The sequence below is a fragment of the Triticum dicoccoides genome, chromosome 4A (genome assembly GCF_002162155.2).
Source record: "Triticum dicoccoides isolate Atlit2015 ecotype Zavitan chromosome 4A, WEW_v2.0, whole genome shotgun sequence".
Taxonomy (NCBI): domain Eukaryota; kingdom Viridiplantae; phylum Streptophyta; class Magnoliopsida; order Poales; family Poaceae; genus Triticum; species Triticum dicoccoides.
The window spans coordinates 618,393,874-618,405,586 of record NC_041386.1 but is presented as its reverse complement, the minus strand read 5'-3'; the positions used below and the strand labels follow the sequence as shown (position 1 = coordinate 618,405,586).

Genomic DNA, 11,713 nt, shown 5'->3' with positions numbered 1-11,713 from the left:
ATTAAAAAATGTTTAATATGTATTGGAAAAATGTTGGACGTGTATTAGAGAAATGTTGTTGACATATAAAAAAATTAAAACAATAACCAAAAGAACAAAGAAAACCGAAAAAAATAAAATATACAAAATAAAAAAGTAAATGGAAAAAATGAAAAAATAAAATGCAAAGAAGAATGAAAAAATGGATAAGAAAAGAAAACTGAAAAAAAAGGGGGAAGAAAGAGTGGAAACCTCGACCCGTTTGGACTTAAGTAATCTAGCTTTAATATTCGAATCTAAGGCAAAGCCTAGTGGTTAGCTTCGCTTGCTCTAAACCAACCGACCAGTGTTTGAATCCCACCAGGCTTCATTTTTTTCTTCTCTTTTTCTGTTTACTGTGCGCGAAGGGGCCTGGCCGAGTACTATAGAGCCTTCAGCGAGAGATCCTTTCCATCTCGCTTAAGGCGAGATATACCGTTCGCGCTCCTATTCCACAATCAGTGCGCACCCTTCGCTCTCTCACGTGACCTTTTCCGCCGGTCGATGTACGAGGTTGGGGCGCCCTTTTTCGTTTTTATTTCATAGTAAAAGAGCCCGTGCGTTGCAACGGGAAATATACCACACTCTTTTTTTTGAGGGGATATACCACACTCTTTTAACACAATAATTATGACTTGAGACTACAATATGTCCGTCTTTTATTTTAACGCATGACGTCTCATCTGTGTTGCTACTTATCCTCCTCTCCACTCTCGATGATAGTGATCTCAATACTCTGACAGTGATCTCAATACTCATGCAATCACAATATGTTTGAATGTTGTCCATCCTAAGACGAGAAATCTACTTTATTTTATTGGGCGTCGGGACATATATGTTTCCGCCATGTATGTTGGCCTATGTAGTCACCGTGAGTATACATCAAAAAATACAAACGGATGCAAATCCAAGTTCAAGAAGAAGAAAAAACATAGAACCAGACCTGTCAATTGTGTGCATGTAGATTTGGAGAAGCAAACAAATGCATGTACTGCTACGAGAAAGATCTAACACAATCAGCGCCGGTCCTCGAGTTTCGGAGGCCCCGGGGCGAACTCAAATGAATGGGCCCAGTGGCGACATTGGAGGAAAAAAATGATCCCATACACTGATAGAAAAAAATTTCTTGCAAAGCTATAATAAACAGTGGTAATTTTCCTTGGTAAATAATACTCCAGGTCATAAATAACAACGTCATACTTCAGGTCTAAATCAAATATCATAGAAGTTCCAGAGCATAACAAAAAGTAAATCGTATGCTAACGAACCTCCAAGCCTCCAGTAATCATGAGAAACGGCTCCTTCGTGCATTTTTCGATGCAAAATCATTAATGACAGTATCAAGATCAATGTTATCCAACACATCCTTCTCAATACAACATATTGCCAATCCATCAATCTTTCTTGCGACATAGTTGACCTCAAGTAATTTTTCAACAACTTCAATTTTGAAAAACTTCGTTCTGCTGATGCTACCGTCACAGGCATAGTTAAGAGAATTCGATAAGCAATTGACACGTTTGGATAGCAATCTGCAGCTCTAACAAACTCAAATATCTGATCTGCTGGCATGAGTGTATTTGGCAATGTCATTTGCAACACTTTCAGTTCAGAAACAAAATCATCCAAGTCAACATCTGTTGAGTTGTCATGAGAAAAAGTCTTTGCAAAATTAGTGCAACATCTTCTCAGGTCATTATCATCCAAGGATTTCATTTTTTAGAGTTGAATAAGAAGCCAAATATACTCCCAAATGACTTAAGCTCATCAAATCTGGTGGTCAGGGAATTAATTGCAACATCTATCATCACGAGAAAGTATTTTACTCTAAATGATTCCTTTGCAACTGCTTGCGCTTCTTCCATTTGATTATTTTCTTCACTACCATTAGTTTCATCAAAATGCTTTTTTCTGATAACATGACGTTTCACAGGAAATACAGGGTCTATATCCATGTCAGATGCAATAGATTTTGCAATGTTCACACTGGATGCAAAGCCGTCATTTATGTACTTCTTAAAAAATGAGATGGCACCTTCAATTTGCTTAAGGGTAACATCAATGCACATAAACTCAGACTGCAACTTCTTACTGACCATGTTGATAGTAAATAAAATATCATGCCAAATGACCATGCCAACTAAGAATTCAAAATTTCCAAGTGCAGTAACCAAAGATTTTGCATCACTCTTAGTTTTGGGGTCATCATTAGAAGTTCTCTGCAACTCCAATAGAGCTTTTCTTAACTGAGGCGCTTGATATCTAATAGCTTGAACACTCTTTATCCGACTCTCCCAGCGAGTATTATAGAGATATTTAACAGTAAGGTTTGGAACATTATCAAGCAATACCTGCCATCTTTTAATAGAGCCTGAAAACAATATGTAGATCCGTTGCACAACTCCAAAGAAAGTAATAGCTTTGCTGCAAGATTTTGCCATATCGCATAGAGTAAGATTCAGGCTATGACAGGCACATGGCATGTACAATGCTCTCGGATTTATTTCAAGTAGCCTCTTCTGGACACCTTGGTGTTTTCCCTTCATGTTTGAACCATTATCATATCCTTGACCTCTAACACCATTAACATTCAAACCAAGCAACCCAAGTGCAGTTATTAACTCTTTATAAAGTCCAAGTCCTGATGTATCATCCACCTTTAGGAACTCTAAAAAATACTCATTTATTTTTGTAGTGGCACTTGACATGTTTACACATCTCACAATTAGAGTCAATTGTTCTTGATGGCTCACATCAGGGGTACAATCAAGAATAACAGAGAAATACTTGGCATCCTTAATTACCTTTAAGATAGAATCTTTCACACTCTGAGCAAGAAGGCTAATTAACTCATTCTGAATCTTATGCCCAAGATAATGATAGTGAATTTCACTATTTGAATGCGCCTAAGATGATCTTGCATAACTGGGTCAAATTCTGCTATCATTTCAATTACTCCCAAAAAGTTTCCATTGCTAACTTGGTATAGTTTCTCATTTGATCCTCGAAAAGCCAAATTATGCTTGGCAAGAAACTTCACTGCAGCAGCAATTCTAATCAGAACTTGTCTCCATCGCTCTTTCTCCTTTGCAATTTCTTGCTGCAGATCTTTATCAATTGTCACATTTTTACTTAGCCTCAGTCTTACCTCATTCCAAGTATTCATGTTAGTGATATGCTCAACACTATTCTCATGAAGTTTGAGCTTCTCACTTAGATGCTTCCAGTCCATTAGTCCTTCAGATGCTAGTAAACTTTTGCTACTTTCAGACTTGAACAATTTGTAGCAAAAACAGTAAACTTTATTCACATGTTTCGAGTACACCAACCACTTCCGATCACTGACCTCCCCATTACTAAGCTTTCTTGAGTAGTAAGCGTACGAAAAATGTCTTCCAACATTATCCGTTTCGAATACAAGATTGTATTCCCTTGTAGGCCCTTTTTCAATCAGAATATCTCTTGCTTTATTGTCAAGAGCGTCCCAGTTTCTAGGGTCATAGATATCAAAAAGAGAAGATCCTTGTTCATCAACACTTTTAGGATTCTCACGGCCACTCAAATATATAGGAGTCTCATGGGCATTGTTTTCCACAATTGTGGTCTCATTCCCAGCAGGTTGTTGTTCTTCAGCACCATTGCCATCTAATTCATCAAGATTATCAGTAGTGTCATTCCTCACAGCAAATTTACGCATAGCTCCCTTCTGAGTTCCAATAAACTTATCTCTTCTTTTCCTCTTTGTTCTTTTCTGGAAACCAGATAAATGTTTTTTGGGCAGCATGTTTGCAAGAAAAGGATTGAAGGCACTTGAAGGCTGAATATTGCAATAAATCAGTGAAAATTTGTGTTCTTCGGGCTGCAACTATCCATATTCAATCATCAAGGAAACAAGAAGTCCAGCACCAAGTCGTCAACAACAGATCGAACTCTACTCCAAGAACACTACTGTTGTAAAAAGAAGAATATAGATTAATCACTATATTAAGATTGAGGGCTAAGAGAAATTAATGTTGAGATTTACCTTTGTGTCCTGCTATTCCTTGCGAATGCATCTGGCGGCAGCCGCTGTCGAAGACTCGCAGTTGCCCGGTCGGCCGATCTGTGAAGGCGAACAGGCGAGAAAATGAACCGGCATTCAGACTGAGGAGGAGGAGAGTCGCTCGCCTCTATGCCCCTTGGCGAGAAAACGAACAGGCTAGAAAACGAACTGGCGTGACTTCGGGCCTCTTGGCAGTTGGGCTTCTGTTGGAGATGGGCCTCCCTGCGACCCTGCCTACAGCCCCTTGCTTTTTTATTTGCGCCAATTCATATGGGCTTATATATACACTGTACCCTACAGGTCGGGGCCCCTAATTTCACTAGGCCCCGGGCCGTCGCCCCTGCTGCCCTGGCCCAGGGCCGGCCCTGAACACAACCGGAATACCTCTTCCGTTGAAAAAAATAATTGGGATCCCATGCACCGTTGTTCCCTTCCAACCTTATCATCGTTGTCTCTCTCCCACGCACTTCATCAGCCGTCGTTTCTTTTCTTCTCTTTTTCCTGCTCTCGCCAAGCCAAATCCATCCCGACCTTCCCCAGGGATGCGCCCGCTGCCGTGATCCCGCCCCGCCCCCTCCTCCCCTCCCCTCCCCCGCGTTCTGTGGTGGTGTAGCCCCTCTCCTCCCTGTGGAGGGTGGCTGAATGGCTGGTGGCGATGGGGGCTGCAGGGCCGCGGTGCCGCGGTGTGCAGTGGCTCCGTTGGTAGCCATATCTGCCGGTCGGCCAGCCAAGGCCCGTTGCTGGCGAGCACAGTCGTCCGCCGCTCCGTCCTCTCTTGTTGCGCCCTTCGCCTCCCCACCATAGCCGCTGCCACCGGCCGACGAGGGCCACAACGCCGCCCCACCACGAAGCAAGGCCAGGGCTGCTCCCCTCCGGCCGGCCTCTCCTTTGCCTGGAGCAGGCCCTTCCCTTCTCTTTGGGTTCCATTTGGTTCCTTAGCTGCACACCTCTTTGGATTCATTCTTCTGTTGATTTCTGTTGCCTCTTGTTAGAATCATCAAGGCACATGTATGTGGGATTTTATAGAGAAAATCAACTGCTCTGCTTTGTGTGTGGGAGACGGACGGCATGGGCTTTTTTTCCACTTCCGGGTTGATTCTATATGGACTGTGGGTTGATTTTATAAAAAGTGAGGGGCTTTTGTGCAAATTTACCAGCGACGTACGACCAGAAGCACTATTTGCTTTATTATTAGGGGAAGATATTTGTTCCCTTTTTATTTTTTGCTTCTTCAATTCAAATTTGGGCTTTCCAAAAATATTCATAATTTTGAAAAAATGTCCATGTAATATAAAAAGAAATTTTCAAATATGTTCTTGGACTTCAAAAAATGTTCACAACTTTTAGAAAAAGTCCACAAAATTCTTTTTTTAGAACTGGTCACTAATTTAAAAAAAGTTCATCAATTCGAAAAATTGTTCATAGTTTTCACGAAATATTCACTCATTTAACCAATGCTCGCGAATTTCTAAAAGTGGTTTTTTGTATTTGATGAACTTTTTGAATTGGAGGAACAATTTTTTATTCTATGACCATTTTTTGAAATTCACGAAATTTTTCAGAAAAATAGGGTGAATTTTTTTGAATTGTGATGAACATATTTTTGTATTTGATGAATAATTTTTGAAATTGATGAATAATTTTTGAACTTGATGGACGTAAAATATTTGCGAATTTGAAAAAATATTCAGAAAATAAAAAGGAAAAGGAAAATGAACATGAAAAGTCAAAATAAGAAAAGCGAAAGGGAAATAAAAAAACCGGTCTGAGAAGGTTCTACGACCTTCCCAGAACCTTCCCAAAAACCGAGGAGAGCGATGGAAGCAACGACCAATGTCGTTGATAAAATAGCATCGGGAGCCCATCGGGTCCTGAGGCTTTTGTCGGCCCCACTTGAAAAAGTGCGACCTCAATCTCCTCGTTCATGATGGGTGCAGTCAGCCTCACATTCATCTCATTCGTGACTGAGTTGTCAATGTGTTGCAGCAGCTCGTCGGCTCCCTCTGACCCTTCGACATGAAAAGCTTGGTATAAAACTCAGTTGCCAATCCCCGCATCTTATCATCATCAGCGCACCTCGTCCCATTCTCTCTCATTAAAGCTCGAACGGTGTTCTTTTTTTTCCGTGAGAATCTCGGTTTTGGAAATACCGGGTGTTTAGATCGCCTGCCTTGAGCCATTATTCAATCCTTGACCGCTGCCTACACATAACTTCTTTGCGCTCATAAACTTTGCGCAGATGCTCATCTATGTCCTTTATCTATGCTTGATACCCCGTGGCAAGCGCCCGTTCTTTTGCATCTCAAAGTTATTCTCACAGTTTTGCTATCTGCCTATGAATTGACCCCAAAACAGCTCGGCTCCACTACTGCATGTCCAGTGACATGCTCTGCCAGAAAGAATATAAGCTTTGACACTGGTGAGACACCATGTTGTAGATCAGCAGAGCGTGTTGAGCCATGCTTATTATACTAGGAACACATGGTAGTTTTTGCACGGGCATATGTGCTAGTAATTATAAAAACACTCCAGGATCGATCAATTGAACCGACCAACACTACATGCAGTTTGCAAATTTTCAAAGCAAGAGATCACAGGCTAGTAAGACATGCACATAAAATCAACCGCGAAACCAGAAAGATTGGTGGCCACTTTTGTCTGTGCTCTTGAAAGAATGATTGGTGACCAATTTCGGGTGTGCTCCTCAAAACGAGGGGCAAGCGGTGGCTCATACATCCAGACATCGGTTCATGCAACCAATTTTGCACCACCGTAGGACACCCGCGAAGCTCTCATGGCCTCACGGCCTCTTTAGACACCATCTCCTATTTTAGTGCATGGCCACCTTCATAAACTTACATGGCGCAAACATCTCACCGGAAGCAATACCATCTTCTTGGATCATCCCTCAACCACTTGTTAGGACAACTTACAATGGCCATGGTCAAGAACATTGCATGCACATTGTTCCTTGCTGCCATTGTGGTGGCAGCCACATTGGTACCGGCGGCAAGCGCCGCCGGCGACAAATCCATTGAAGAGATGGATTCATCCATCAAGAAGGCCTTTGACGCGGTCATCGCCGCCGCCCCAGCATCCAAAAGGTCTGCAGTAGAATCTTTCGTGCTCAAGCAGAAAGTCGCTGCCACCGCCTCGCTCAATGAGGCCGCTGGAGATAAGAAGAAACTTGATGAAATTGTCACTGCCTATAAGATGGCCTCCGATGCGGTCCTTGCCGCTAAACCCGCCGACAAATATGCCGTATTTGACAAAACCTTCAGCGAGGCTGGTCATCCTCCCACCGTGAAGGCCGTCGACGCATTGGAGAATTCCTTCAAGGAGGCCATTGGTGATGTCGTCGCTGCTGCCCCAGCACCACAACAGGACGAAATGAAAGCCCTCGTCTTCCAGCAGACCGTCGTCGCTGCCAACATGCTTGCCCAGTCTGCAAAGGACAAGAAGCTATTTGCTGCGGTTACCACCGCCTACAAGGTGGCTTCTGATGCGGTCCTTGCCGCTGCGCCCGCCGACAAGTATTCCGTAATGGAAAAAACCTTCGCGGAGGCTGCTGATGTCAAAGCAGCATGAGTGGCACCTCGTCCGGCCTTCGATGCACAAGACCACCAGCAGATTGATCACTTGATGTTATTGATTTTGTTCCCATGCATGGAAGCATGCAATAGTTCTTTTTTAAGTTTTCTCTTGTATTGGCGATTTTTAGCACCCCTGATGCAGATACTGGAAACCCTCATGGCCCGCCACCATGTACTTAGATTCCCCCCCAATGTATCAATATAAATTACAGTACATTTTAATATATATTTACTTATTTCTGTGGTTGATGCATGTGATTTCTGATGGCATAAAGATTACTACTCCCTCTGTCCTTGAGAAAGTGTACTTGCAACTTTGTTGGAAAGTCAAACTTTTTTATATTTGACCGCATTTATACAATAATAGACCAATATTTATGCCATCAAATTAGTAGATTAGATTCGTGATAAAATATATTTTTATCATATACCTATTTGGTTTCACAAGCATTGATATATTTTTGCACAAACTCGGTCAAACTTTGACATAGTTTGACCCTCCAACAAAGTTGGAATTTCAAGGACGGAGGGAGTACTTGATATAAATTGCTTAGACTATCATAATTATGTTTCGCCTCACAATTTAGCGTGCTACGATGTCATCGCTGATCTTCCGGCACATTGACAGTTTGACACTATCTTCTCCTGTGTGATCCCTATGTTTTGCCTCTGCGTGTATCAATGTTTTTTTTCAAGAACCAGCTTTAAACACTTTATTATTCAGGTGGTTACTATCGTACAATTTCAACCACATACAATGGAATTACAACAACGGTACTGATATTAACGTCGAGCTTTAAAGCCTCCTTGAAGGTATGGGCCGCACCATTAGCATATTACTTCTCTACTGTTGTTTAAATTCTCGCCCTCTCAGGGCATCCACAGTGTGAGAAATCTCTGCCTTTAAAGCTGCCTCCAAAGCTTTAGCGCCGCCTCTCAGGGCAGCAGCTGCATCCAAGCCCAAAATGCTTAGCATCGACGCTATGGCTAGAGGCAGCCTCCAAGCTCTCACAAGTAGTAAAATAATGAATGGGTCCTCCTAGTCAGATGGTGGACGAGCCATGAAGAGGAGAAACAGTGCATTTTAGTTCAGATATTAAATATTTTTTAAATTCATAAGGTGGGCTCCACCTTAGAGGCAGCAAGCTAGCAACACAGTGCGGCATTTTACATAAAATTTAGAGGCAGCTCGTGGGACCCAGCTTAGAGGCTGGGTTGCCTCCAAACACTGGAGATGCTCTCAGATAGCCACAAAGTTTGTATCATTTGACAATAGACTAGTGGTTGCACTAGTGCAGAACCGGCCTTTAGTGCCGGTTCGTGACGGCCTTTGGTGCCGGTTCGCCAACCGGCACTAAAGAGTGGGGACTAAAGGTCCGCCCCCTTTAGTACCGGTTCGTCACGAACCGGCGCTAAAGTGCCACCACATGGCACGAGCCAGGCCCGGGTGCGTGTAGGGCATTAGTACCGGTTGGTAACACCAACCGATACTAAAGTTTGGGTGTTTTTTTAATTTTTCTTTAATTTTGTGTTTTCAATTTAATTTAGTGATTGTTTTACATTATAATGAGTTGTTAAATCATTAGGTGAAAGTACCACGGATTAGTTTCGACTATCTGGCATATACTTGATCACTTAGATAGGATCCATCCAGCTGAAACTAATCTGCGGTTTCTTTCATTAAATGATATAATAACTCATCATCATCATCATATTAATTAATATAAAAACTCTTGCATCATATCATCAAAACATGAGTATATATACTCTAGCTAGCTAGCTAAAAATCATTGTAGTCGTCATTATCACTATTTAATTATCATAGTCATTACCGCTATCTAATCACCACCAACACTACTAGCTTAAAGAAGAAACATTCACTTGTACCAGAAGCAAAAATATCATCGAGTTCAACATGATTGTCATGATATTATAAGCGTTCATATATAACACCACAAAAGCAAATCACTTAAGTTCAGAACGAAGAACACGGACATGAAAGGACAAGTACTAAGAGCAGCATGAACTAGCTAAATCACTCATGCTAGCTACTCTCTCTCTGTTAAAATAGCATAGAACATGTATAGCTCTTTTGATTCATCATACTGGAGCATGCAGATGAACCTGTCTCTTAATCGTGGGCCGCGCTTCTCATTACTGCCCCCTAGTATTTCTCTGCGATCGATAACAATTTTCCTCCAATCTTTCACTATTAAGCATTCATCGCTTCTAGAAATCCTGAATGCATTCATGTGCAATGCAGGATATCTTGGCCGTAAGCTAACAATTGACATGCGACCTTTAGTCTCGATTCCCTGAGGCATAACTGTCATCGGGAGTCCCTGTTGAAGAACATCGTATAATACTTAATTAATATACTTAACAATGAAAGTTTAGAAAAAAAATTATGTATGCAAAAGATGCACTGAGGACAAATAGTAAAAATCTTACCATCATTCCTAAATAGATGTGACCGTAGTTCAATACCATCACTATTGGTCGCATGTTTTGAGTACTAACATTTCTAAGTGCAGGAAGAAAATTTGTCTTGACAGTATGAAGATCCTCAAGCCATGAAACATAATGACTTATCTCCTCGCAGTTTAGTTCAGCTCCGGGACAGTAGTAAGTCATGTCTACCAAGCGCCGGACATGTTTGGTTGAATGGAGATAAGCTGTCAATAGAAATTAGTTGTCAATTAGTTTTGAATAAGCAATATCAAAGACAAAAATATAGTTGAGAAGAACTCACATAATGGTAGAACTGGAGGCGTCTGCACATCGACCCATATGTTTCTATTACCTTCAATATCATCTTTCGGATGAATATCAAAGGTGATAACTATACCAGGCTCAAATGCATAAGCCTTGCATAGTGCTTGCCAAGTTTTGCATTCAAAATAGGTGTACGTGTGTGCATTGTAAACTTTGACATTGAAAGTATAACCATGCTCAGCTTTCAGGTAAACTCTCTTTACCTCCATAGTTTCCATATCATTGAAACCTATTTTATTCAAGACAAAAATTTTTGCATGGTAGGGGATGCGCTAGTAAAATAGTGAAAATTAAAAACTATAAGTCAGGCAAATAAAGCATATATAAGTCATGCTTAATTACGAAAACAGACTTGTCGTTGTGACTTACAGTATCGAATTCGAAGGTCTCATCCAGCTTGATGTTGAATCGCCTATCATCAACAAGGAAACTTCTGTCGCACTGGCCGCGCTGGTCTTCACAGTATTCACACATAATGAAATTTTTTCCGTCGTCAGACGTCATTTCCTATGTTCATATTAGGCGAAACATTAAACACTTACTAATTCAATTAATTCAACTAATTCAACTACTTCTATTAAAATCTCATATATCTAAATTTTCTTACTAAAAATAAACTAGTTATATTAATTCAACTAATTCAAATAATCTCATATACCTAAATTTTCTTACTAAAAATAAACTAGTTATATTAATTCAACTAGTTCAACTAAGCATTTACTAAAAATAAACTAGTTATATTAATTCAACTAGTTCAAATAATCTCATATACCTAAATTTTCTTACTAAAAATAAACTAGTTATATTAATTCAACTAGTTCAAATAATCTCATATACCTAATTTTTTTACTAAAAATAAACTAGTTATATTAATTCAACTAGTTCAACTAGCTAAGCATTTACTAAAAATAAACTAGTCCTATATTCATCTAGCTAACAACTTTTCTAACTAATTAATCTAACATTAATCTAAACAATAGAAAACAGAAAATATGTGTGTGTAGTACTGTGTGCGTATGCGTGTGTACATATGTGTGTGTAGTGTGTATGTGTGTGTCTATGCATGTGTGTATGTGTGGGTACGAGAGCGGGCCGGGGGTGGCGGCGTACAGGCGGCGACGGGGGCGGCGGCGTACGGGCGGCGACGGGGAAGTCACGACGACACGGGCGGCGGGCCGGGGGCGATCACGAGGCGACGTAGTACGGGGCGAGACGGCGACGACAGCGCGAGACGGTGACGACGGGGCGACAGGGGCGGCGAGGGCGACGGCGCGGCGGCGGCGGC

General features: G+C 41.3%; 2 protein-coding genes across 2 annotated transcripts; one reads left to right on the top strand and one right to left on the bottom strand.

The window, feature by feature from the left end:
- Window positions 1-2,863: 2,863 nt before the first annotated feature.
- On the bottom strand, window positions 2,864-3,802 carry LOC119283852. The gene has a single exon (XM_037563229.1). The coding sequence runs from the start codon at window positions 3,800-3,802 to the stop codon at window positions 2,864-2,866; it is 939 nt and encodes a 312-aa protein (XP_037419126.1).
- A 3,141-nt stretch (window positions 3,803-6,943) lies between these two features.
- Window positions 6,944-7,893, top strand: LOC119289406 (uncharacterized protein OsI_031781-like). The gene has a single exon (XM_037568739.1). The coding sequence runs from the start codon at window positions 6,995-6,997 to the stop codon at window positions 7,646-7,648; it is 654 nt and encodes a 217-aa protein (XP_037424636.1). The 5' UTR covers window positions 6,944-6,994; the 3' UTR covers window positions 7,649-7,893.
- The last annotated feature ends 3,820 nt before the right edge of the window (window positions 7,894-11,713 follow it).